The sequence below is a fragment of the Passer domesticus genome, chromosome 12, assembly GCF_036417665.1.
Source record: "Passer domesticus isolate bPasDom1 chromosome 12, bPasDom1.hap1, whole genome shotgun sequence".
Taxonomy (NCBI): Eukaryota; Metazoa; Chordata; class Aves; order Passeriformes; family Passeridae; genus Passer; species Passer domesticus.
The window spans coordinates 14,472,895-14,500,394 of record NC_087485.1 but is presented as its reverse complement, the minus strand read 5'-3'; the positions used below and the strand labels follow the sequence as shown (position 1 = coordinate 14,500,394).

The 27,500-nt window shown below is 38.8% G+C and overlaps 2 protein-coding genes across 25 annotated transcripts in view; one reads left to right on the top strand and one right to left on the bottom strand.

Moving 5' to 3' along the window:
• The window catches only part of ZNF536 (zinc finger protein 536), a 344,757-nt gene that overhangs the window by 151,191 nt on the left and 166,066 nt on the right, over positions 1 to 27,500 (bottom strand). The gene's annotated exons all lie outside the window — the stretch shown is intronic.
• Positions 19,203 to 24,028, top strand: LOC135279541 (uncharacterized). The gene is made up of 2 exons (XM_064386985.1): positions 19,203 to 19,714; positions 21,461 to 24,028. The coding sequence occupies exon 2, from the start codon at positions 21,754 to 21,756 to the stop codon at positions 22,492 to 22,494; it is 741 nt and encodes a 246-aa protein (XP_064243055.1). The 5' UTR covers positions 19,203 to 19,714; positions 21,461 to 21,753; the 3' UTR covers positions 22,495 to 24,028.

The following is a 27,500-nucleotide window of genomic DNA, read 5'->3' as shown; positions in this document are numbered from 1 at the left end:
TGTTTGCAGAGCATACTTGTCTTGACAAATCAAGTTCTGAGCTGTTGCCGACCACGACTATAACAAAATGAAAATCCACAAGTAATGAGGAAGATAGAACAGATTATTTAACCATTTCAGCTAAGGAGCACTCCCCAAATATCTTTCCATATCATTCAGAGCTCTAGTCAAAACCTGTATTACCTGGATCAACAAATTAATCCTGGAGATGAACTTTTTTCTTTTTTATTATTTAAGCACAGAGTTTACCCCAGAAATCAAGGAAAGATTTGAAACAACAAAACCTATATCTACAACTTGAAACATGCTCCTGGCCTTTAGTTTTAATCTTCATTTAGCTTCCTACCTGCTGCAGCTCTAAGAGATCCAGGAATCAGTTCCAGCACCATAAAAAAAGTACAGTCATCCTAGTTAAGTCCACACTATCTTATTTATTTATTGCTGAGTATAAACATCTCCTGGCAGTGTCTTCACACATCTGTGGGCTGGTTGCTCCCCCTGTGGCTCCTTCATAGCCTGTGGCCTGATGACTTTTTGGGGGTTAGAAATTTAAATGGAAGGAACAAAGAGAGTCTTTCATCCCCCAGCTATGACTGAACTAGACCTGTGCTCCACTCAGCACAAGATGCTTCAGCTTACGCCAACGCCTGTAAAGTCAGAGTCAAATAAAAACCTTGTCATTGATAATGGTGGCAAAAGCGGTAGCTTATTCATTTGTACTTCACAGAGTATCTGTGTGGAACACAATCCCAAACTATGAAGATAATCAAGTATTTCCAGAGGTGTTAATTTGGGAGCTTCCATTTCATTTTAGTAGACCAAAACTTCAAATCCGAACTTGAATATAGACTCTTTCATTGAGCTCTTTAATCAAATTCATTTGTAAATTAAGCTACAAACAACCTGTCAAAGCCCATTAAGACACCTGAACAAAACTCTCCTGGAGTATGCACTGTACACCACCATGCAGCATAGCACATCAAGCCTCAGATCTACACTGCTCCTCTCTGTGGCTTTCTGCAAGACTGTTGGATGCAAACATCCTTTTCAATGGCCTACATCAAACATAAAAGTTTCCTTTTCACATTCAAAGACGGAAATACTAATGTAATAATGTAAGAATGCCAGAAAATATAGCTAAAAATTATTTATTTTCATTCATCGGACTGATGAGCACCTTACTAATTTTCATTATGTATCCTTATGAGTTTTACAGTCCCTACAACCTTAGGAACATACTCTGTATGGAGAAAGAATCAGCATTATTTTATCAGTCATTTACCTCATTCCACAGAAACATCAGCTTCCAAAGAAGACGTCTATATTTCTCAATATGTCTAATATAAAGCCACCTACTAAAAAACACATTAAGAAAAAGTCTAACATATTTAAATAGTATGTAATTGCAATAAAAGTTCAGTTGAAATAAAAAATCATAGCTGATGCTGAAGCTCTGCAACACTGACCTCCACCAACAGGCTTGACATTAATTGTCAAATCAGTTCTTTCTCTTGCCTGGCTATGGGGAGAGTAAGTTCTTGCAGTCATGCCCAGGAGAAGCAACAGGCTCAGCTCGTTCACAACCACGGCCACCAGGCACAGAAAATCCTTCTGATACTCCATAACGAGTATCCCATTTCCTCATTCCAGAGGTGTTCACGCTCAGAAACCAGCCCATTTCCCAGCACAGAACCAGAATGGGCAGGGAACAAGTTTCCCTCTCAGCTGCTGAGAGCTGAACTTGCTTTTCACGGCGCGGTCACAGCCCAGTGTGGTGTTTGAGCTGTGCCTTTGCCCAGAGCTCAGCAAATCCAGGATTTGGTTTTGGGAAACTTATGTGCTTCATGAGTTGTGAAAGAGTCCCTGAGTTAAACACAGTAGGGTTTTCTGAGCACAGAAGCTGGGAATGGAAGTAACGTGGAAATTTTGGACTCTTTGGGGAAACATGTACAAGGCATGCCTCACTAATAACTCACTATGAGCAAAGGCAAAATGTTCCTCTGTGTCAGTAATGATATCTTCTCAGTTTGGCCTTTTAATACTGATGTCAACAGAAGCTCCATCTGATTTCAAAGGTAGAACATGTTTCAGAAATTTTTACCACAATTCTCTACCATATTTTATAGCAATAATGCTGCTACAGCTATGATGATCTAAGGACATAAGCAGAGCAGAATTTGAAGTAACAGCTTATATTAAAAACTTAACTACCACTAAAATAGCTAACATAACCTGGAAAAGCAGGAATGTATTTCAGGTACAAATGCTTTTTCAAGAACAGAGCAAGCAAAAAACCTCCAGCTCAGTTACTGAAGTCAAGCTCAAAACAATTATTCCCAGTTTATGCTTCTCTCATATTTAATAGTGTTGCTTGATCTAGGGTTATTTTTATTTTTAAGAGACAATTTTAATATTAATTTGTAGGACAAAACCCCACAATGTTAAGGAAATAAATTACTTGTCTTAGTTTTCAAGACACCCATTATAACAGACCCAGGAGCACTGAACTCGATATGCCTGTGGGGTAATTCTGCCATGGCCAGCACTGTGCTATCGTGGTGAAAGGCAGACCTGTAAACCAACACAAGTCTGTCCTGCCCCTTACAGATGTTGTGATAAAATTGGAATTTGTTAGAAAGGTCACTGTTAGAGGCTAATCATGGTGGCAATCTAACCATGATGCTACTGATTACCCAACCCCTGACAGTCATCCTTCAAAAACTCCTTTACCATCCATTTTTAAAGAAATATGGCCTTCTGTGACACACCTTTCAGTGCTGGAGGATACTGTTAGTAGCTGAAAAAAATGGAGAATTTGCTAAGTAGAGGTAATACCGCACTTATTTCAGTGATATTTCTGGACTTTCTGGGTACTTGGGTGCGAAGATATGTTTTACAAAATCCTTTAATTCATAACTAAATAAATTAGTTATTAATTTAAAAGAAGAGTGCATTAGAAATGGTTTAGGTCAGTAAAATTTAAAAAGCTTAACTTTCCTTATCCAAAGGCCAAAAGGAATCCTGAAAGGTTTGCATAGCCAATCTTTTGATAACTGCCCACAGGGAAAAAAAAAAACCAAAAAACAAAACAAAAAAAAAAAAAAAAAAACCACACTGCACAAAACTTGTACTATCACTAGTACAAACTGACTGTTAACTGCAGTTTTGATAACTGATGATAAAGTGTGAACTACTTCATCTACCACAAACTCAGTCAATACTATTTGGATGCAGTTTGGAATGAAAACCACCTACTATCATGTTTCAATATTAAAAACCAGAGGGGAGGGGCTCAGCTCATTTTCTCTGAGCTCAGCACACCACAAACCACGGCACTGCCACCATTCAGCTCTTGTCCACAAATGTTTATCCACCAATCTCAAGACATTCAACAAAGAAAGCTCATCTGTACTTTAGAGCAGCAGAGACAGGAGCACATAAAGACAACATTACATGCCAGGGCTTACAGAAAAGTTTGTGGGAACAAAAAGCTCACTTCATTTTGCTCCCAGTCCTATCCCTGCCCCATGACATCAACAACAACCTTGAAGTTGACTACAGCAGACCTAAATATTTAAAGCCTTATGTTCAACTCATTTCAGCACATATGACCTGACAGACTGAAGGACAAACATCACAGGTAGAAGCTATCACACAAATCAATACTACTGTGTCACTCCCTGTAGAGGCTGTTATAAGAAATGCACATTGCAAGCCACTTGCAAAGTTACACTGGCTGAAATATTTATAATTGCAGAGTGGACTTGACACAAATGAACATCTTATTTTAAAAATAAAAATACAATCCTTATTCACAGGCTGTGGTGCAGGTATGAGCTGATGGACCTCTCTATGACCTTGTTTTGTAGTCCTTTCTAAGCTTTCCATTTTCTTGCTTTTATCACGCACCTCTCTTTGTTCTCAAACCCTTCTCAAGGAACTTTTATTGCAGTAATTCCCAGTGCTGGGAAGTTCATCCACTGGCAGTGGTTCAATGAGAGCCCCACTAGACATTGCTGTTGCATCACAGACCAGGGAATGACATTTACAACTATTTCACTGAAAGTCCTGGATAACAGGAATTTTTAACATTCAGAGAACTTTAAAACACAGAACCTTCTAGGTGAGGCAAGTACAAACTGTCAAAAGAGTTAAGGTTTTCAGATCCCAAATTTGGGTTGGGTGACAGAAGAGGGAGAGCTTTTGAGTCTATCTTCAGATAAAACTTGCAAAGGCCTTAATATTTACCACATAAATTGAAACACTTTTATCTTAATAGAATGCAAAGTCCAACAGAGGTTGTAGCAGGTATGTTTACACAGGAACCTCTTCATCTGTCACAGGGACAGAAAGCAACAATTATTGGAAAGGATTTGAAAGAACAGACCGTTAGAAAACAGAGTAAGAAAAATGGTATCAAATTGAAACTGCATGGACAATTTAGGCTTAAAGAATGTAATTACACAAACTAAATTATGGGAAATTCTCCTTCTGAGAAAAACAGGGCATGGTCTTTAGTCTGACAAGTGGCCAAACACATTTCTTAGCCTGCTGAAGAAACTCCTTGTAGCACCTGTGTCTCATAGCACTGGAGCAATCCACAGGGAACTGGAATCCAGTCTGTAAATCACAGCACACCTGAGCACAGCTCCCAACACTGACACCATGTAAGATGGTTCCTTTTGTTTCTTTGATCAGAAGTCAAGACTTTTACTCTAGATCCAGCAGTGTAGTGAGATAAACCTGTGACTTTAGTCAGGATGGTTAAAAGCAACTGGTTTTTTAGAAGAGCTCACTACTGGCAACTACTGCTTTTTCAAATGACAATAAGGTCCTTACTCCCTTTGATTTCAGCTGCATGATGAATCTAGTAACATATATACATATATATAGTGGAAATGTATTATAAATATACAATTAATAAAGGTGTGAAGGTTGAGTAGTACTCGCCTGTTGAGTACTGCTGTTCACTAAAACTCTTTAACTTCTCCTCCCTATTTAAACAATGAGATACTCCCTGGGTTTGTAGGGCAGCACCACCACAAGTTACACATCAGCCAGAAGCCTTGATGGATTAAACTCAGTGTCACTGGTACCAGCCATTCCCAGCACAGACTCTGATGTCCTCTTTCAGTCAGCCTTACCCAGGGTGATCTCTGACACTGCCCTGGGGGCCCCCCACCCCTCTGCTGTACCCCATCTTCTCACAGACCTTCTGACCAGGCTGGGGGAGAAAGTGCTGCAGCATCACTGCAGGGCATGAACCTTCTGCCTGCTGCAAGTGTTTCAGTTCTGGGAAATGAGAGGGCTCATAAGAAGGCAGCAGAAGCTTTTCTTACAGTTATTTTTGGCAGAGAAATGATTGGTGAAAGACCTGAGAGCATCTTCAGCTTTCAGAGAAGGAGGAGAAGCACTCAGGAGAAGTTGAGGAAATTTTCTATCTTCCTCCTCTCCCCAAAAATCTCCCTCTTCTCATCTTTGAGTGAACTGGAGACAGCTCACCAGCTTTTTTTTTTTTTCTTCTCCAGAAATAGTATCTTTGGGTACTCAGAAAAACTCTCATATATAAAGCTGGATGCTATTAAAATGCTGATTATTTTTCAACAACTGTATTGCACGAAAAGATTCTGAACTCGGTTTTCACCCATCTGTAAGTCTAATGCTGCTGTTCCTATGCAAGCAAAGCCCTCCATTCAAAATCAGTCATGTTCTCTACTTTTTCTGTTTTATTATGATCAAAATGCATATTTATACCATTACATAAAACTCATAGAATATGTAAAAGCACATAACCACAACTGCAGTAAAAATGGACCAGAAAGGACTTCAATGATATTAAACTACCAAGTGGTTTAGCTTTTTTCCAGAAAAGAAGTCTCACAATGAGTTTTCTTTGTCCCTTAAATGAGACAATTTTAACATAGTAGTTTGCTGTGCTTTCAGTTTGTGGGTAAACGATGTAACAAAGCATACAATTATTTTTTTTTCACAGAGTAGTGGAAAGCCTGAAGGAAATTTTCTTAAATTTGATGCTTACCTCTTTCCCAAAAGAATATTTACCTTTAAAATAAAATTAAACAAAAAAATAAAAAAGGACTTCTATTATTGGTAGCAAGGGTTTTAGCATGCACTAAAATGTCATCTAAAGTTGCCAAATAAATACTTTCATGCTGCTGATGACTGTTTGTTTAGGAAAAGGAGATTTAGCTGCTCACATGTTCATTAGCACACACAGAGAAATGGATGAAAAATTCTTTTGGTACTTAAAACTGATGCCATGGCCGCTGCTTACAAGTATTTCTAATATACAGTGGGTAAAAAGTGAATAATGACCAGATTAAGATATTAAAGGAAAGCAATGATTGAACTTTTTTTTTTCTTTGAAAGAAATGAAGCAACTAACAAAAATGCCCCTTCTTTTTTTTCCTGGTTACTCTATAAACCTAAAATGCTTGAAGCAGACTGCCTGTTATTTTAGCAAATATGGTGATTTCTGAGCGTGCCTGTGCTTTTACATATTTGAGTTTTGCAATGATTCAGGCATTATTGCTCTGTAATAGGTGTGGCTGCCTTTGAAATGTAAGCTCACAGCTTCTGTAGTCAGTGAACCATTGCTGATAGGGCTGACTAGTCAGAAGCAAAACTGGCTAGTTATGAAACTACTATAGTATATTCTTTATCTCATACACATTTAAAGGATTTACCTATCTATCCCACTGCAGACCTACTCATTGAGTAGGAGCCAACAGCATATGATTGTGTTAATTAATCTGCTATTGTGAGTAAAGGAACAGCTGCAGTGGTCTCGTGGATACGTTGTCAAAGGAAAACAATGTAATGTTAAGCTTCTGACTGCATATTCTGTTACAAAGGAGGTTTACGAGAAGTTAAATTCATAAATCACAGATCATTTTTATAATAATAATAAATATCATCTGACCTTTAAAGGAAAGGTTTTAGCATTCTTAATTTCAGTTTGAAATATGTTCTGAAATACGATACTTAAGCTTTAACCCAATTCTTTGTTTTGAAAACAAACATTCCCCAGAAATGATAGGAAATGGTAGTAGCTATAGAAATGACCTCTGACTGTACTAGATACATGCCATTGTAGTTTTAACAAAGATCAGAGCCCAAAATATCAAGTTAAAAGAAGAAATTGTTGGCTTCCATCCAATACCTCTTCTAATAAAAACACAATTTCCAATATTATACAGAAATGCAGAATGAAAGGAACATTCATTACAGGGAAAACACTTATTATTTACATAGGATTTTATCTTTTTTTTATATGGAAAAGGGTACAAAAAAGACTTTTTTCTAAGTAAAATAACATAATCACTTTTGTGATTTAAATCTACCCCCTACCAAATCCTTTTGGACAGTATATACATCAATCCTTTCATAAACACCCAAGTGGTGACTGACCCAAAAGAGAGAACAAACAGGATTTTTTTTCGTGGCTGGCACTTAGAACATAACCATAGAAAATTATGTTAGAAATTCAAGTAGGAAAAGTTTCACAATTCAAAACTGCCTTGATTAAATAGGAACCTTGTGCCATGGCCAGCATGATTTTGTGCAAACGCCTTGAGATCCTTTTAATTCAGAAGTGAATTGTTTTTTGAATGAACAGACAAACATTTGATACAACCCTTATTTTAAGTAACAGGGACCAGATTCTCACTGGGTACCATCAGCAGAGCTCCACTGGCATTCACATGCTTATGCCACTTTACACCAGCACCAGATCTGGTCAAAAAAGTACTATCTGTCAAGCAAACATGTCAAATTATAGAATTCTTGCTTTGTTTTGTTTATTTCTTCTGACAGCTGTAGTTGGCTTTATTGGCATATATGCTTTTGATTAAATTAGCTGCTATTTTATTTCTCTTAAATCTTTCATGCCTGACATCTTTTTCTTTTCTCCTTATTTTAAAAAATCTGTTAAATCTGTGAAAACTAAGACCCAGTCCAGACCTCTGGTACACTGGAATGAGTGATGATTTCAGAGGAACTATGCCAGTTGAAGTCTCTACAATGTCCTGGCAACAAAAGAGATGTTTCACTTCGACTGGAGTGGAACATATAAGAAAGTCTGAAGTAGCTTTATTCACAAGTTTGGATGTGATTTAAAACAAAGCAAGAGAAGGGAACATAATTTTAGATACGAATCACCAGCGTACAACTTGGTAACCCAGCAGTAACTGCATGGCACCAAACAACAGATTTCAGTCCAACAGCAGCCTCCAAGGACAGAGAGTAGTGCCAGAAATTAGGACCCCAGTGTTTCAAACACACCAAAGAGATATCTTCCAAATTAAAGAGTTGTTCGCAATAAGAATCATTTCATGGCTCACAAAATGCAATATGACCTGTGGATACCCAAATAAATTAACAAACCTAATAAAATCAGAGGATGTTCTTTGCATTTAGAGAATGCTGTTCTTCAAAGTAAATTGTGATATTTGTCCATCCTGTATCATCCAGAAATAATATGTGAGTCTTTAGAACTGCCATCTTTATCTGGGTTTGTACACACTGTTATTTAACAGATCTGAATACGCTTTCTTAAAATATCAACACACACCTACTTCCTGAAATACACACACACTACTCACCTCATTTGTGCAGAATTGCCAATAGCTTGCACAAGATCATTAAAACAATACTTGGTGACTTCAATCAGGCCCTGTGAATTCACCAGCACCATTAGTAACTGGGTTGATGCCTTCAGCAAAGTTGATTGGGTTGGGTCTTCATGGATATTTAGTATTGTGTTTCTTTTCTCAAGTCAGAATTCTTAAATAGTAGAGAATTTACAATACAATTTATTGGACTTTTTAAAGCCTGATTAAAATACTGCTATCAGCTGAGACTTAGTTTGATGTTACCCACTATTTTCATTTGACAAAATATGCCATAATTTTGGAGAAAATCATATATATATTTAAAGAGGAAATTACAGCTTTGATTACAGTACAGCTCCTTTTAGGCTAAGAAGAGAAGAATGCATGGAGAGAAGCAAATTCCCTAAGTTTCCATAATGGAAATCTAAAATGTTCCCAGCAAATAATTGCAATGAAGAGGTACATTGGAAAAAATACTAAATTCAGTCATGCTTATGACTGGAATGCCACCCATGCAGCCTCAGCACCAGATATAATAACATTGTTTTCCTGATGTTCTCTTTCCTTAGAGATTAAATGAATCTATTCTGCCAATTAACAACTGATTTTTATCTTGGAACCAGTTTCTCCTGGATGTTAATAAAAGTTCATCAGATTGATGCATCTTCCTCTGCAATCAGTCAGCAGCTGGTAGTGAACCTATATGAGGTGAGAGAGGATTTTGTGATCCCTTGGGTGGCCAGAAAAGCAAGTGAACTGGGGGTGACATTAGGGAATAGCACTTGAACTGCCCATTTGGCTGTTAACCACTGTTAAAGGTCTCTCCAAAACACAGAACATCCTAAATGGAAATAAACTTGTCACTAACAACTGAGACATCCACTCTTTAATTAATGGAAGTGTGAAGGGTGTTGTAGCAATCTGGAGACTGCTTATGGTTGTACATCAGTCAACATATCAAATTAGGACTATTCCAGGAGATGCCATCAATTGTGTGAGTTGAACAACTAGTAGCACTGCTTTAGCCATCACAGCTTAGCAGCCACTACTTATTAAAGCTGCCTGCTTAAAAACTCACACTAATTTCTATTGTAATTGCATCTATTTCAATGGACTGGACATTTGCTATTGTGTGACAGAAAAAGAATGGTCTCAGCCAGTTCAAGAAGAGTAATGCAAATACAGAGTTATCAACCTACTTGATAGCTGATACAATAGTACTTTTACTTTGGACCTACCCATGATGAATACTGGCTGCAGAAAGATCTGCAGTTTTCTAAAAAAAGAACTACAGAATCCAACTACAGAAACTCAATATAGGCTAGAGTATAAATCACTAGACTGAAACTCAGGAGATGCTCCACTGGCTCTTTCACTGGAATACTGAATGACCTCAGGCAAATTCTTTTGCCTTTCTTGCCTAAGTTTTGCAGAATATGGAATGGAATTAGCAATATTTTACTTCTGCTCAATTGTTTTGAGATTTAACAATTTAAAAAAATATTGTAAAGGCTAGCTGTTTATGTATTAGATATGTAGAAGCTGACCAAATGATGCCAGTTAAATCTTTTTATTTTTAGTTGAAATAATATATATATAATATATAGATGTATAAATATCTATATAGATACATTTGTCTATCTTGGAATAAAACACAGATCTCCTTAGAAAACTTCTAAAGAAAGGCAAAATGGACTTCAAAACCAAGGCAGCATAAGGAATGGACATCATCTACAAAGCCATGCATGCAGAGAAATCTTTAAAGCTTGTGAGCCCATACTACCCCAGTGAATCAGGCAGACTTTCCTGAGACATTGTCTTGTAAAAGCAGAGACAGCAAAGCACTTGACATGCTCTGCTGGTAGAATAAAGATGCATCCACTCCTAATGGCTGCCTCATACAGGTATTCTGGGAATTGCCCAAATACAGGTATTTGAGCAATTAACTAAATTTGTTAAGACTTACTGTACTCAATGTACTTAGTTTAAACAGTTCTTATTCATGAACCCTAAGACCTCATCACAACCATAGCTAAAATTTGCTCCAAGTGTAACTACAAGGAAAGTCTTCCTGCCAAAGACCCTCTCAACAAAAGGACACCTGATTAGTTTCATGGTAGATGTAGCTTTTGCCAGTATACAAGGGACAAAAGTATTTTTAAAAGAAAATCAGGAAGATTTATGAATCAACTAAGCAGGAAAAAGAACACTGGCACAGATAAGAATATCTAATCACTACACAGATAGAGTAGTAATCACTACACAGATACAGAGAGGTAAACAATAATATACCATAAAATGAAAGTAAGAACATAGATCTCCACAAATATCATCTTTCCAAAGCCCAGTCCCAACCAAATGATACTGTAGGAACAGCTAATAGCAATACTACACAATATTTCACCTAGGAGAAGGCAGACATTACCACCCAGGAGCTCTTGGTAGATATAACAATGTCCTGACTTGATGGTACATGGAAACTATGCACTGCCTCTGCTGGGGTAACAAATAAAGACTACAAATTCAACAGCTTTCAATCTGAAATCTCTACTTAGTGCTAAAATAAATATTAAAAAAACCCCAAAAAAACCAGCAGTAGAGAAAAATACTGATGATGTGTTTAGACTCTGTTCAGCTCCCATCCCAAATGAGGATGACAGCTGGGAACTACTGGCAGAACCAGGGCAGAATGAGGATTTCCTGTCCACAAGCCACTGTCACTCCACATCCCAGCCCCAGAACAAAACATCTGATCAGGACATTAGGAAGTTCTTGCCATTAGGCAGTCACCTGGAAACTGATACTGAACAGATCTCTTCAGCCACTGGAAACCATGGCTGATTGCTGGATATCACTTACAATACAAAGTAAATAGCAAAAGAACTAAAACAAATCTCCTAAGAGAAAGGTAAAAATACAGAAAAAGCATAAACAATGATTCCTTTTGAGACTGCAAGCAATGAGTGACAGAAAGACAGACACCAGGCACAATGCAGTTTCATTCCTGACAATACAGAATTAAAAAAATAATGTTTTTAACAGTTTTCAGTTAATTCTGGAGAGGGAAGTCATCAGAGAAATGTATTAAGTGTGCCATGCATGATCAAGACTTAGCATCTCATCAAGAAACAGATTTAGGGGTTTAATGTTGACCAAAGCCTAAAATCTGTAAAAATGTAAACCCTGGTAACTTTTCTTAACCAGGTAAACTCTGGTAAACCTGTTAAAGGCTTGTGATACAAAGCCAACATAGATGAGAACAAAATGTGAACTATTCAGTATCTAAGATCCAAAAGAGAAGGAATGTTATGAAGACTTGATGGAAAATCAAAACAAGTAGAGGAACATTTTTTAAATCTAACTCTCTAAGCCAGTAGTTTGAGAATGCTATTGGCACACATGACCAAAAGACCTCAAGAACTTTCAAAATTTGTGAGGCAGAAGAAATTCAATAAAACCCATTGTCATGAGGTGCTAGGGCAAGAGAAACAAAAGCTGCTGCCTTGTCTGTTTTGTGACTTCCTTGAGACAATTCTACTGGCAGATTTTACACCCAAGTACTAACACAGATTACGAGACATGTCGTGTTTCTGCCAGGAGTCCCAGTGCAGGGGACTCCAGTGGGAGCAGCCTGCAGTACAGAAGGCTTAGGACTGCTTGTCTCCTCTATTCCAGGATAGCAGATTGCTAGAAACCTTCAGTATCCTTAAATATAAATGCATTCTAGTGAAAAATTAGAGAGGTGGCATGTCAGAGCTGAATCCTCAGGGGCTGAGCTTCTTACATGGTGATTTTGGGCAGCCTGCAGTGAAGAAAGCACAGTGCACATAGATATCTCCTGAATGTGCCACCCACTATAAGGGAAGTGGGACTCACCAGATAAATGATTTGGTAGCTTTTCACCCAGTTGGAGGGGGCTGTAATTTTGGTTGTCTGTAGCTGTCTTTTCTAGCTTAAGTTTAGAGTTACTGTATGCCAAAAGCCAGCAAAATATGTAAGGGCAGCCCCTCAATTATATCCACTTAGAGGGAAGAGCCATCCAGGACACTGCTGCCCAACCATTGCAGCATAACAAAGCTCAGAAATGTCAGAAATTCTGGGGATCTACTCCAACAAAGCACTGATGTTGGGCTGGACTTCCATAGCCAAGGCTTCCATTTTTATGTGATGCAGCCAGTAACAGGAAAAGCAAGGATTTTCCACACAACAAAAGCCAAAACAAAACACCAAACAAAACAAAGAAACAAAAAACCCCAACCAACAAAACAAAAAAAATCCAGCCCACAAATATAAAAACAAACAAACCAAATTATAAACCCCATTAAGACATGGTATTTTACATTATTCACTCAGCTTACTCTTTTTCTGAGTATTTTCACCATTTCATTATCAAATCCTGTAATAATACCACTTTATTTAAGATATTCTCTTCATATGCATTAGAACACTCATTTCCTAGAGCAGTTATTCTTGGTAAAATAAGAAATAGGGGGAAATTATTTTTTCCAGCTCTTTATTCCCTTGCTTAGCCACGAAGAGAAAAAACAAGTCATGTCAAAATTAACAAGGTTAGAAAACAGAGAGGCAGATGAAGGCATACACAGATCTAGAACCTCCAGGTACATAAATACACACTTCAGATGAGTTGAAATGATGATGTTGAAATGAAGTATGGCTTTTTCCAGTCTAAATCTATTAGTACAGAACAGTCTTTCTGTGTATGGCATTGTCTTGGCCAAGTGCTTGGAAAAAGCGCTTACAAAATTCTCCCAACTTCATAGTAATGTTATCAGAGAATGTATATATTCTATTTGCTTTTTAAAATCTATTTCTAAATCAAAATAATTCTTATTGAACTGTGGAAGAAAAAGATCCAAAAGGAATTTTAATTAAATAAATTACAACAACATTATTTAACATTACTTTTTTAATATAGGCAAGTAAAGGAAGGAATATGCCTGTTCTTAATTTCACTTGGTGCCATGATAAAGTAGAAGCACTGGAGAGTGGTAATCACAAGAGTAATTTTAACTGCACACTATAATATGCTGGAAGTGACTTACAATGGCATCATTATGCAAAGTCTATTATATTTGTCAAAGCCTTTTAAGTAACAGCAACGGAAACAGTGAGAAGAATAGCAAGATGGGCCATCAGATGAAGAAGGAATCTTACTCTATGGAAAAATATTTGCACACCTCTTTTTGAATCCTCTCATGATAGTTTTAATGTTTGGGCTTCTGCAGGGAAACAAACACTTGTACTGATTATACGGGTCAAGACTTATTTTTTAGGAGATAACACCTCACTATATGAAATGACAAATTTGTAAGACTGTGCAGAACCACTTAAGCAGCTATTCTTAGAAAACAAGATTCTTATCTGATCAAACATTTCTTGGTACTTTATGAAGTACAAGTCAAAGGACATTAAGAATCACAGAAGAGAGACTGTTTAAAATACAGGACACCTAACCACTCATCTGGATTATACCATCCAGAATCACTACCCAAATGGAAAAAGCATGTCCATTTTTAAAGTAGCATTAGTACACAGTGATTTTTTATGGCATCAGCCAGAAAAACTATTCTGGTTTACCAATCACAATACTTTCTATCCCAGACTATTATCGCTGCAAACCAGTAGCCCAAAACCACATATCCAACTGTTTAGAACTTGTGCAGAAATGTCTTAAATGGATGGTATCTTAGTATCTCTTGCCAGTATTTAATGCAAAAAAATGACACAAAACATAATATAGTCTGATCAATTAGGCAGGAAATCATGGACTAGAGAGTCCTTTGAGATCTATGCATTAAAGACACTTGGAAGAACTGGGTATTTTTATTTCTGGAAATTGTTTCAAAATTCTACAAGAAGACAAAATAAACCATATGCTTAAATCTGAAATACAACAGGTTTCAGAGGAAAAAAAGTGTTGTAGGAGAATTGTAAGAAGCAGGATGAGAAGGGCTACAATCCCTCTCAGTTTTTAAAGCTGTGCACCCAATCCTGGATTCAAAAGTGTGCACCTCCCTTTTACATTTTTAATAACATTAAGTCCTCCTAACAGTATATTTGATGTCAATATGTCCACATTGAAAGGAGTTCCAAACATATGCACACAAGAAATGACAGAGGAGGCTTTAAAAGACAGACTTGCTAAACTTTCAGTCCAGCCAACCCTCAAAACTCATTTTCCATTGCAATTTACAGAATGGAGACTCACAAAACTCACAAAAACTCACATACTCATGTGTATGAGTCCTCACTTCTCCTCTAGCATTTACATGCATTGCAAAAAGTGTGTTTTTTTAAGACAAAATTTTTTTTCCTTACATTTAACTCTGTGTTTCTTGTTCAATTTAAAAACAGCAGCAAAATTAAACATTCTCCTAATGAAAAAACTACTGGCTGCATGCATTGTAAATATCAACTGCTACTGAAGACATCTAGATTTCATGAACCAGTTGTGTGATCCAGAATCCTAATTTGTCTAATAGACAATATAAGCAAAGCAAAACTGCACTGCAAAAATCTGAAATACCATTTCAACTGCCCTTAATTTACCTTTTATGGCCCAAAGCAGGGCCTGAGATCTGCACTCCATGCTCATGCCCCCTTTTGGGTATAGCAAAATCCAGTCATGAAAACTCTACTTAGACAGAATCAATTCTTTCCATACTTTATATAAAATAATGTGAGCTAAATATATCTGATCTTTTCCATCAGATCTAGCACTCCTGAAAAGCTATGGCAGAATTTGCATTCAAGATGCTGACCAATAATGAGCGTTTTAACTAACTGTGGCAAATAAAACTTTGTGCCATATGGCTGATTAGAGATATTCTCTCTCTTTTTCTTCTCCTCTAAACAGCTGGGTGAGTAACAACAAGCAAAAGACAGTCAGCAGCTGCACACTGTTATCATTACTTTGATACTGCTTGAAGGAATCTAAGGCTTCCACAGGTATGCACCTGAGATTAGAGGCAAAGAATTTTCCTCTCTAAATATGAGAGGAAACAGCTATGGGAGTTATAATTATGTTTTACAGGTGTCATCAGAACAATGCTTCCAAATTTTACCCAGAACAAACATACCCTCTTTCCATTTTGTGATCGAATTTTTCAAAGACCTTCAGGGAAAAGATATTATTGTACAAAGGCAACAACAGTGAGTAAATAAGTATAAAGGCAAACACTTCTATTGCAGACTTCCCAACTTTATCTATTTCACCCATGCAACTTTAGTAGTGATCCAACAGGATCTGCAAACAGAGCATTAACTGTTCAAGCCCTGTGTTTGATTACTGTGTACCAGGGGTGCCCAGGCTGGGATGGCACAAGTCGGTAATCAGGGGAGAATTAATGAGCCACATGCCTCTGGCTCCTCATGAGTCAGGAGGTATTTGGAAATTATAATGGCTGAAGGAACTTCACCTGATATTACCTTCTTTGCACCCAAAGTTTTAGTGGCCACAGGAATGCCTGAGCTGAGTGCCAGTTAGGGCTGAGTGGGAAAAGGGAATTTAAACAGTTAGAACATGCTGCAAAAGCAAGATACATTGTGGGCACCTCTCTGGCCTCACTTCTACTATCCCACCTGAAAGGGAATGTAATTAATAGCTCTGAAGGCTAACATATTTTAAGTCTTTAATTGCTGTTTTATTATAAATTAAAAAAAAAAAAACCAAAACAAAACAAACTAAACCACAAACCGCTGTGATAATAAAGATGTTTATGAGACAACTGCAGCTGTGTTAACTCCTCTCCCTAAGGTAAGTGACCCCACCTGTGGAAGGAAAGCAGGCAAACTCTGTTTTTAGCTTTCTCCTTCAGGGAGCTGGAGACTGGGTTTGGGTTTGGAATTTGGAGATTATCAGGATAATTTCTCAACTTTTTTGGATGGTGATTCTTCCTTCTGCATTAAGTAAATTCGTGGGAGGAATATTTCACAGAACAGCACAATTAAAGAGAATAATACATTATCTATAAGAAAAGATATTTTTTTCCATTATATGTTTATATTTTAAAAGACCTCAGGATGATTCTCATCCAGTCATCATACTAAAAATTACCACTAGAGCTATACACTCAGTCACAGGGTTAAGAATTTTGAGAGTTCACAATAAAAGATGTGAAAAGCAGCACAAATCAAAGGAATAGTTGTACAAATTTCACAAGCTACTATATTGTCTCATGTAACTCATGAATAGGAAAAATAAAACCCATTGGGTATATAAGATTTCCAGCTAATCAGGGAATGACAATTACAGTGCAGCACTAATTGTGGTCTTTGTGAATATTGAAGGTCTCTTTCTATGCACACAGATACATTTTCAGGACAGAAACCACCCTTTTATTGTTGGAAAGCACCTAGAAATCTCTGGACACTACTCTACCAGCAGCTGTGTTATTTTTCTTTAAGTTTAAATTATTGCACATGGCTATCGTTGCTAGGTAGGACTTGGCTTCCAGCTTTGTAACACTGATGGCTGAAGCCTGGGCTGGACTAAGAAACAAGCAAAAATTCAGAGGTGAAAATTACCTCTGTGGGGGTGGTTTGTATTTGTTAATGCCTTTTAAAAATTGTCTTGAATATTTGCTTGAGCAAGGTATTGCCAGTCTCTGCTCTCCAGGCATCCTAGCACTTGTACTCTTGTTGCTTTCAAGTTCAGTGTCACCAAGATACTTGCAGGCAACAGATCATCTAATAAAGAACAATATGATGTCAGTGTGTAATGACTTCTTGAGAAAAAGAGTGATGTTATTCAGCAATACAAAGAGACAGTCTCACTTTCTTCTCAGATAAACAACTTGGTAATGAAAGATTTTTTTAGAGGTATAGAACAACTGAAGGAAATTTAAAGGGGCACTAGCAACTTGTATGTTAAAAAGCCCAAACACCCACATTTTAAATATTAATAACAGGCAGAGCCACTGATTCCATTTATATTGACAGGAAATTAAAAAATAAACACATAAAAATTCAGACGAGGATTTAAAAACACATTTTCCAGTGACAGACACTGAAGAAAGGAGTATTTCTCAAAACACAACATTTGCAGAAAAGCAGTAAAAATTATCACTATGCTCATGTTTCTACTAAACTCATGTTTGATGTAACTGATTAAAATATAGTAGATGGCACTGGTACCTCGTGCAGGATTAGAAGTTTAAAACTACAAATGCTACAAGAGTGTACCTTAATAGGCACACAATGCACAGCAGTCAAGCAGTGTCAGGAAGGCTTGAAGTGTACCTCTCTTATATTTCTTCCTATACTTTAAGTCCCCTACACTATCCAACACTGCTAAACATCTGTACTGTAAATGCAAATCAGGTCTAAATCCCTGAATATCTTTGTATTTTTTAATTCACTAATGCCATCAGCACTCTGCATGTAGCAAAAAGATGGTCATTATGAAAAGATATCATGAACCATTTTTAAATAGAATACATTTACATTTACCACAATCTTATTGCTAGTCTTGGTTTTGTTCTTTAATAGTGCTAAATAGTCACTTGGGAAAGCATGTTATGTACAAAGAGTGCTCACACAAGCTTAATTCTTATGCAACTTCAGACAGGAGTGTAAAAAGCAAGCTGGAGTCCAAAGGCAAGGAGGTAGAGCTCTAGTAAATCTGATGCAAAGCCTAATCTGTCTTTTTGCTGTACAGTCTGTGGAATATTTGAAAGGGAAGCAAACACACCAGCAAACATTGCATGTTACTTGTCTCAGGGAAGTTCTGAATTTTTGATCACCCACCCACTCACAGATAACCAAAGAAAGGACCTTGCAAACCAAAAAATTTTAGGGCAGGTCATCTATTTCTCCATCTCTTTCCCTTCATATAGGTTACATTCCAGCTTATCAGCAGACTGTGTTATAAATTGTAAGAGTCTAAGAAAGTAGTAGGGGCAATATTTCTGTCACTGAAAACTATTTCTAATGTAACTTCTGTGCATGCTTTGTTTTAGCATGCAATGGAGTGGATGGACAGCTTTTGTGGTTTCCTCTCACTCCAAAGTGCAGTGCCTCTTTCCTAGTGCACAATCTTGCAAATTTTTTAGAGAAGTGACATTCCTGCTGTTGGCACTGTCACAGGCAGACAAACCCAGTTAGCTCAGTGCTAACTGCCTACTGAGTTTGATCATTGGTGTGAGACAGGGTTGCACTGACAAAATACCAACCACAAACCTGGAAGACTCTTAGCTCACACTCTTGCCATTCCAATTCATACTTCAAAAGATTATATTAACTGGTATTAGAAGAGAAAAATATTCTATTTTTAATTCATAATTGTAATAATCAGTTAAGAATATGGTAGCAGAAAATAAAATAAAAAATTAACTATAAAGCTAGCTGGCAAAATAAAACATATAAAACACCTACATAACAACTCTTACATGCTCAAAAGCTGTGGTTAAATGATCAGAATTGTACAGTGTTACTTTAAGATAGTGAAAAGTTGATGAGGCTGGTTGAGAAAAGCATGAGCAGGGCCTCTTGCTTATCATGCACCTGGCTCAAGCAGTCTCAGAGATCTCATGGCTCAGTGTTGTTCCAGTGAGGCACAGGAGAACATCAAGCCTCTGTACCGGGCAAAAGCCACACTCCCTTCACTGTGAAAAACAACACTTGTTATAAATCTGTTTCATTAAGGAGATAAGGGTGTGCACAGAGACCCTCTGATGAAGGTCAGAGAGCCTTTGCTGCTGCCTCAGTACGTGGAGGAGGAGGGCCAAAGTGTTTGTTCTACCTCTTTTTCAATTATAAATTCTGACAGAGTAACAGAGACTCTCATTAAGCTCCATTAACATATTGACTTACACATCCCTCAGGATTCAAATGAAGGAGAACATGGGACATGCAACGCATGTATGACCAAAGTCACCAAACCCTGTCCATAACATGCAATTGTTCCAACCCCTTGGGACAGAACAAAATTTATAATATAAAAGGGAGGCTTCAGGACACAAAAGGCTGGAGGAGGAAAACACCTCTGGAGGAAGAAAACATCTCTGCCTGCTCAGGACCAGCCAGCAGATGGTCTCTCCCCTCTCCTGAAGGAATGCCTCTAGGTGAGCTTTGCGTCTCCAACTGCGTTGGGTACACTCGGGAATATCCAGTTTATAGCTATATAGATATATTTACAGCTATGAGAATCTTACTGTGTGCTTTCTGCCATGACACATCTCAGCACTCTGTAGCCAGTGCATTTGTCACTGGCAATTGGGAACCTGCTTTCCTGTTGTTTCAATAAACCTTCAATAAGCATTTGTGAACCTGGATCAAGCACAATCCTTATTGAACAAGAGCAGACCTATGGTACTGGATTGATAACTGCTCTAACAGCACTTCTGTATTCCTGCAAGTTCTTTTGAGCTCAAATAGAGCTAGAGGGTTAAATTGGCTGAAATGAAGCCCAGGCACACCGAGCCCCTCTGATCTCAGGACTGGCTGGGACACAAGGGGTTTATTTTCTGCTAAATACCCATACTTAAATACCCTTAATGCAGCAAGAGCTCACTCATCCTTCCACAGAACAAATATCAATTGATATTCATATTATCCCTTAGAAAAGTGTATAACTGTCGAACAACTTTTTTTTTTCATGGAGGAGTCAGATTACAAGGATACTTATTTTCTGGTAGTATTTTAAGAGTAAAAAACATTATTCCTTCGAGGTATAAGTACAGTTACAACCTGTTTCCTTTAATCCTTTTTCTTAAGTGTGATTCCATATCTGAAGCTGACAACGAATGTTATGCAGTTGAGTAAATATAGTTAAAGATACAAATAAGGAAGCCGCTTTCTCTGCTTAATATATAGAAAAGACATAAATTAATCAGCTCAAAATTGGGTTGCCTTTGTTTTCAATTTTCATTCAAGAATTTACAGAATTATTTTAAATTCATCTGATGAGTTTCATGCTGTTTCTGTTATAGTACCTATCCACCAGTGACTGTTTTGAAAATTTCTGAATGGAACCCAGTGCCTGAAATTATCACTATTGAAGAGTCTGCTCTATTTATTGTTTTTTAAACCTGACCTTTACTATCTGTATTCTCAATACAGATTTCATTTTCTCTTTGGTTTGTCTCCTATGGACTTTTCTGCGAATGTAGTAACAATGAAAACAGATAGTTTTGAAACACTACCTTCTGTATTTGCCAAAATTTACTCTACACTTTAAGAAAGTCCTGCTACTTAATGTCTGGTATTTTCTTTGGCTACAGAACCCTTTGAAATTCTCACTAGAGCTGTGAAAACCCAGATGATGAACAAGCACAGTAGTGCAGTGTATTGAGGATTTAACTTCAAAAAAACTTCCCAAGTTTTCTAGGCTTACTAGCCTCATCAAGCTAAATTCAAGTCAGCAGTGCTGTTCAAATACAGGTCAGGAAGTAAAAAAACCAAAATGTTTATTCAATCAGAATTCTTTCAATAGAAAGCATAGTAGCTTAATGCTAGTCAAGGGCAGAAAATGACTAAAAGCCCAGTAAGACAACATCACTGGATCACACACTCACACTCACCTACCTTCTATCTGTAGTACATGGACATCCTTCATTCACAGTAAAAACTATACTTTACAAGCACTGTAAATTGCATGTTTTACACTGTAAAACATTTCAATTCAGTTCTGCTCAAGTTTGGCTGATAAAAGATAATTTCATGCACTTTTGGGAAGAAATAATATGAAACTAGTGCCCTACACACTCCAATTCTCCACAGCTTTGCACAATTGTTTATATTTTTGCAAAACGCATGTAAACTGGCACAAAGTGCTACCATTCTGATTTGTCTTTATTTTCCACTGTTAGGGGGAACAGCTTAAAAGCAGAAGACTGAAGGGAAGGACTGAGAATCACTCCAGTGACCTTGCAACTGGGAATAACCCTTGATGAACCAGTGTGAACAGCACGGACCAAGTTTAACAGTGCCTGCATCTCCACTTCTGTGCCCCTGCCTGGGTGGTGATTCAGGGATCCCTGATTAGTGAGGTAACAGAAATAAATCTATTCTTTGTATTCTAGCCCTGACCTGGTGGTTATCCCAGCTGCCTGCCTGTGCCCACTCCCACATTTATCACAGTTGTCAGGATCTGGAAACAACCATGTCGTGGCTAGCGAAAAGGTCAAAAAAACCTAAAAAGCTGAAAAAGCTGAAAAAGTCAGGGGCCGGAGAGGCTGTGGTGGTGAATCCCCACATTCCAGGATGGCCCAGCACCGAGCGCTGGACCCCCGTGGCCACTTTCCTTGCCACGATGGCTACTCCAGAGACGTGGCCCGAAATAGACGACGGGGTGGTGGTGAGCCCCCACAGGGTGGAGATCGCCATGCGCGGACTGCCCTGGAAAGGGGCATCCAAGTCTTCCCGCAAGCTGGCGGGGAGGCTGGGCTGGCTCCTGGCCACGGGGCTGAGGGCGCTGGACCGGGAGGTGATAGCCCTGCAGAGCAAGGTGAGCGAGCTGGAGCTGCTCACCTACGCCCGAGCCCGCGACTGCGAGGCCATAGCGCTGCAGAGCAAAGTGAGGGAGCTGGAGCTGGTGACCTACGCCAGAGCGCTGGAGCGCGAGGTCACCGCGCTGCTGGGGAAAGTCAGGGAGCTGGAAAGGGAAGTTGTGACTCTGCGGGCTGCAAAGATGATCACACACGAAGTCACCACCACTCAAGCAGAGCAGTGCTATGAGCAGCAATGCACTATACAGCAGCTGGTGTCACCCAGGCATAAATATGTGGAAAATAAGGTGTTGATCTCCCAAGTTCGTGCTCCAGCTATGAAACCTTCACGGGATCCCAAAGAATGGGATGGAAATGTTTGGGGTGAGTATTCAGACTTTGAGATTGAGATTTAGCCAGACTTAGCAGATGGTGAGGTGGCATAGATCACACACATTTATACACTGAAAGAGCTACAATTATGCACTCCTAGACAAGGAAATCCTTTTAAATTAGAAATAATAATTCTAGATTATATAGTCTCATGGGGATTGCGGCTGATGACTGGACCAAACAGCAAAAAAAATAATCTGTAGAATCTTGGTCCCACTTATTCCACGGCACTGCCATACATTATACCCTGGTGGGAAAATGAATTAAAGATGTAGCTTGGGCACTGCAAGAAACTGAAAGAATTACAGGCCAAAATAGCATGACTGTACACCTTCAGTACAAAACACAGTGAGGACCAAAAATCATTAAGATGGTGGATTTCCCAAAATATTACAGAGGAAATAGGATTGTTTATACCAATGGATTGTGGAAGCTCTTAATCTAGATGTGCTCATTCATATAATAACTTCTGACAATGCAGTAAAATTGTCTCTATCTTTATCCTTTTATTCTATATGCTCTGTTAATATATTCTCAAGTGCTTGTATTTCATGTATCTTTGATTATCTCCTGTGTCTTATCTAGGGGGAATTCACTAGAACTATGTTATTTGTGTCACAGGCCCAACATTCAGTCAAGGTTCCATCTAAAATAGCACAAGCCAGACCTCTCCAGCCTATGCTGACATTACCCATTCTCCAGTTACCAGGCCTGGAGGAACTGGAGCAACCACATGTGTGTCACTGGACAGAGATGACACTCCTGTTTTCCTCCACAGGCTGGCTTGTTGTGCTTTTTAGCCTTGTACTATAAGCACATATCTTGGATACAATTCTGCAAAATCAATATGTAAGTACTTGTGTGTGGCTGTTTTTTATTGTAACTAACTTGTCATTATTCTTTCTGGGAAGTGTCTGTAGAGCAGGTGACGTGTGCCCTCGTGCGAGGTTTAACTTGGAAATCCAAGGCAACTGCTCCCCTGTAATTGGGAGTAACTGATGCACGCTGTGGAACCTTGCAACACTGGCTACTGGAGAACTACATTCCCCTTCAACATCATGAGCTCTGTTCCAAGTTTGAAGGCGTGTGCTAGGTGACCTGGCTGCAGAACCAGTTGGAGTGGGGGACATCATTCAGTATCTCAAGGACTACAAATCACAACCTACCGGTGGTGCCTGTCAGGAGGGGTGGGACACTTGACTCAGAGCATTATATGCTTATTTGTTTACTCCTTTTCCTCAATGCTTAAGTGCCTCTGTAAATCCCCCATCCCACATCTCCAGCCCTAGCAGCAGTGGTCTCTTGAGCAAGGGGGTGGAAAGTTGGGAGGAATGGGTTAAAAAGCGGAAGACTGGCGAGGAGGGCTGTAAAGGGCTCAAGTGACCTTGCAGCTGGGAATAACCCTTGATAAGCCAGTATGAGCAGCAGCAGCCAGTGATCCCCTGGCATGGACTGAGTTTAACAATGTCTATATCTCCTCTGATGTGCCTCTGCTTTAGGGAGTCCCTGGTTAGCAAGGTAGCAGAAATAAATTTAGTCTTTGCATTCTGTCTCTGAGTTTGTGGTTGTCCTGGCTGCCTGCGTCGACTCACACCCCCACTCACTGTGCAAAGGTATCAGTGCCAACACACTGCACAGGGAAGCAGAGAATTAGGCCCCACAGTCTCTGAAGACACATTAGTACAGGCTCCTGTGAAAGAATAAGCAAGGACACTAAAACCACTGAGGAAAAGAACAATAATGTTTTTTCATTGATAATGCTATACATGTTCTTAGTAATGAGTCTCTCAACTCACTCTAAGTAAAGCAATTGGCATGTTCTTTAGATAGAGCAACAGTACAAATACAGCTGTGTATATCTGACACACAAGCATTTGATTTTGGACTTGCTGAATGTTCAGATAGTTGATGAGATCACTCCACTGTTGCTGCACATAAAAAGCAAGGTATCTGCAGCATGCCTAATTCTGACAGTAATCACTCTCCTCAACAGACTGAGAACCTGCATCAGGGTCACTCCTGTGCATGTTTTTTTTTGCCCTCAGATATGTGTGCAAAAAATTGCTATTCACCACAGGGGAGCTGGGAGGAGACTGCCTGGGAATTGATGGGCACCAATTGTACCCGCAGCTGTGAGTTCTTCAGTTCTGGCTGCTGCAAACATACTTTCAGGTCTTTTCAGAGTTCTTTCAGTGCAAAAGAAATGGAGCCCATTCCTTGTTGATATTTCAGCAACCTCATTGGCTTCAGTTTCTTTTGCCAAGTTCAGACAGATACTGAACCTTCCACCTGTATGAAAACTGAGTAGAACAAGAAAGGTAGTGCAATCTTGCCATCAGACACTCTCTTAAACATAGACAAACTTGCTGTACTGTTTTTATACAAAAGGTAGTGCAAATGATGTTTGGTGGGTACACAAGTAACATGGATTCGCTTGTACCACAGTACCACAATATATATATTCATACCTTTCCCTTGCTTGGATTTCACAGCTACCACAGTGCTATTGCATTGCCCAAGTCTTATGGCCTTGTCCCTTTAGCATCATTGAAAGTGAGTTTGGTTTTCACTGCAAAGTATCTGTATGTTCAACAACCAGACTTAAAAGAAACTGCCAAGCAGAGAGTAATAGAAAACTCTTCTGTATTTGTTCACTACTCCTTCTTCTCCTTTTCATTAACATCCACTTTCATTCCTTACCCACTTTCCAAACAAAGTTCCTTATAATTATACTATAATTATACCCTCAAAAAGTCATCATTTACACACAGTTACTACTGAGCAGCATCTGAGCAACCACAGTATTATTTCTACAAAGAATAGGAAATAACTGTGGTGACACTGATACCACTGAGTGGTAAATGTGGTTCTATGTTGCCTTAGTGTTCTTCACTGTACTGGCACCATACCTGTCTCAAGTTACTTTTTCAGTGACAGAATAACAAGGAATATATTAATCATAGTAGATATCCACTTGATTAAAGATATATGCACATACCACATACCTAGACCCATAAAATCCATAAGATTAAAAGAAAGGCACTGGAATATACAAAATAACAGTAATTGTCACCTTCCACTTTAATAATTTTTCCTCTTTACATATATGGTATCTTTATAAACCCATCTATTTCCAGTTGCTAAACAAAATCAAAGATGTTCTGTCCTTTCATTGAATTCTCTACAAATTAAGAAAAATGGCTGTTTGCTTTTCTTTTGTTCACAGAAATCTTTGAATCACCTTTTGGTCTCAGTCAGATCATACCTAGTATTCCATAAATCTCCCAGGAAAGTGGGAAGTGTTTAAGATGGATGCTTAACACATTTCAGAAAGTCTTTTCAGATTTGCTTCTGTCCTCTCTGAATAGTTTTGTTAGATCATTAAAAGGGAAAAATATGCAGCTTTTGATAAATAGGCTACTCCCCTACCTTGGTGTTAGATAAGATGTGAGTAGACCAGTTTTCAATTACATTAGAATATGATATATGTGGTAAGGCATTCCTTAAAATGTGATGAAGAGGTCATCTAAAAAGAGACACAGGAAGAAAACATGGCTAGAACTCAAGAGAGAAATGAACAGGAAGCATAGCTGACAGAAGTATGAGTGTATAAATCCCACTTACAGCCATTCTTACAAAGCACATTTAAAAAATAAATAGCAGTAACTCTACTGCACATTTAGTGATTTTTCTTGGGAGATCCTTAACATTAACACTCTGTTAACAGTGTCTCTGTTGCTCCAGAAAGATCAGAAATGAGCTCAAAACACCAGACATGGCCCAGAAATCCCATCCTTACTTCTGCCTCTTAGTATTTAGTTTAATATTTAAACAAGGCCCAAAATATTGCTACTCCACTGTGTGACTGAGGCTGTCCATCTCTGAGCTCCTGGGAATGTCACACTCCACGTGACTGCTGTGCACAAACAGAAAATACCACACTGCTATATCACCCTCTTCTTGGACCTCTGCCTAATGTTCCCTTCCCACTCACTCTTGATAACAGTCACTGACATGCTAGCCTGTGAAACTGCAGCCAGGCTCCTGGGAGTCACTGAAAGCCCAGAGGAACTGTCCCACACGCTGAGACTGTCCAACTGCAGCCAGCAGGCAGAGAGGGCTGAGGGGGCAAGGAGCAGCCTTCATCACAAATAAGGAGAGCATTAAGTTGGTTCAGTCAACTAGATCAAGTCATGACGAGTAAAGATGCCACAAATCAGGCTGCATTTGCTAGTAATAAGGGTGAAGGGATGCTCCACAGATGTCTTAACTAGAGTCTTAGCTAGATGTCTTAGCTAGAGTCTTAGCTAGATGTTTTAGCTAAATTCCACTTGATTGCCACCCACTGATGCAGGTACAAACCCATCAGTAACAACAGCCCTGTCACAGTTCCTCAGTAACCCCTCGGATGCAGCTATCAAATGGACATGAAATGGATCAGAATTCATGTATTTTACACCCAGAAACTCTCTCTACACCCCTCATGGAACTGGAAGAGCTACCAACTCCTGGTGCAAGACAGCCAGCATAGTAGGGACTGCAGGGAACAGACTCAGCTCCAGCAACCACAGACACTTTCCCTGCATTGGGACAGGCTGCCAGTGCTCTTTGGTTCAGCCCTAAGGAGAGAAGCTTACCTTCATTACCAGAAAAATAGAGTGGAGATGCAGACATCTCTCTTTTTAAGCTCTAGGGGACTTGCTTTTACCCAGATCAGTAGTAATGACAGATGTCAGCTGTGAGTGACAACATTGCCTTGGGAAAAAAGGAGAGTCCAGTTTCCCTGCACTGCCAAGTGACAGCAGTTCAAGCCACCAGGAATGGAGATTTCTTACTAATATCCACCTACTCTTTTACCAAGAAGACAGGCAATCTCATTTTGCCAAAACTGTACAGGGCTTCAGGATGACAAAGCCTATTCCCCAGCCTCCCAGAAAAAGTCAGTATTTCTGAGACTTGTGACCCTTCCTCCAGGATCTGGGGGCTGGTACCCTAACTTGGGGTGTGATATTAGGGCACCTAGGCAGGC

Bases quoted from the DNA above. Each gene is read 5' to 3' on its own strand.
- LOC135279541 (XM_064386985.1), top strand. From the start codon at position 21,754: ATGTCGTGGCTAGCGAAAAGGTCAAAAAAACCTAAAAAGCTGAAAAAG.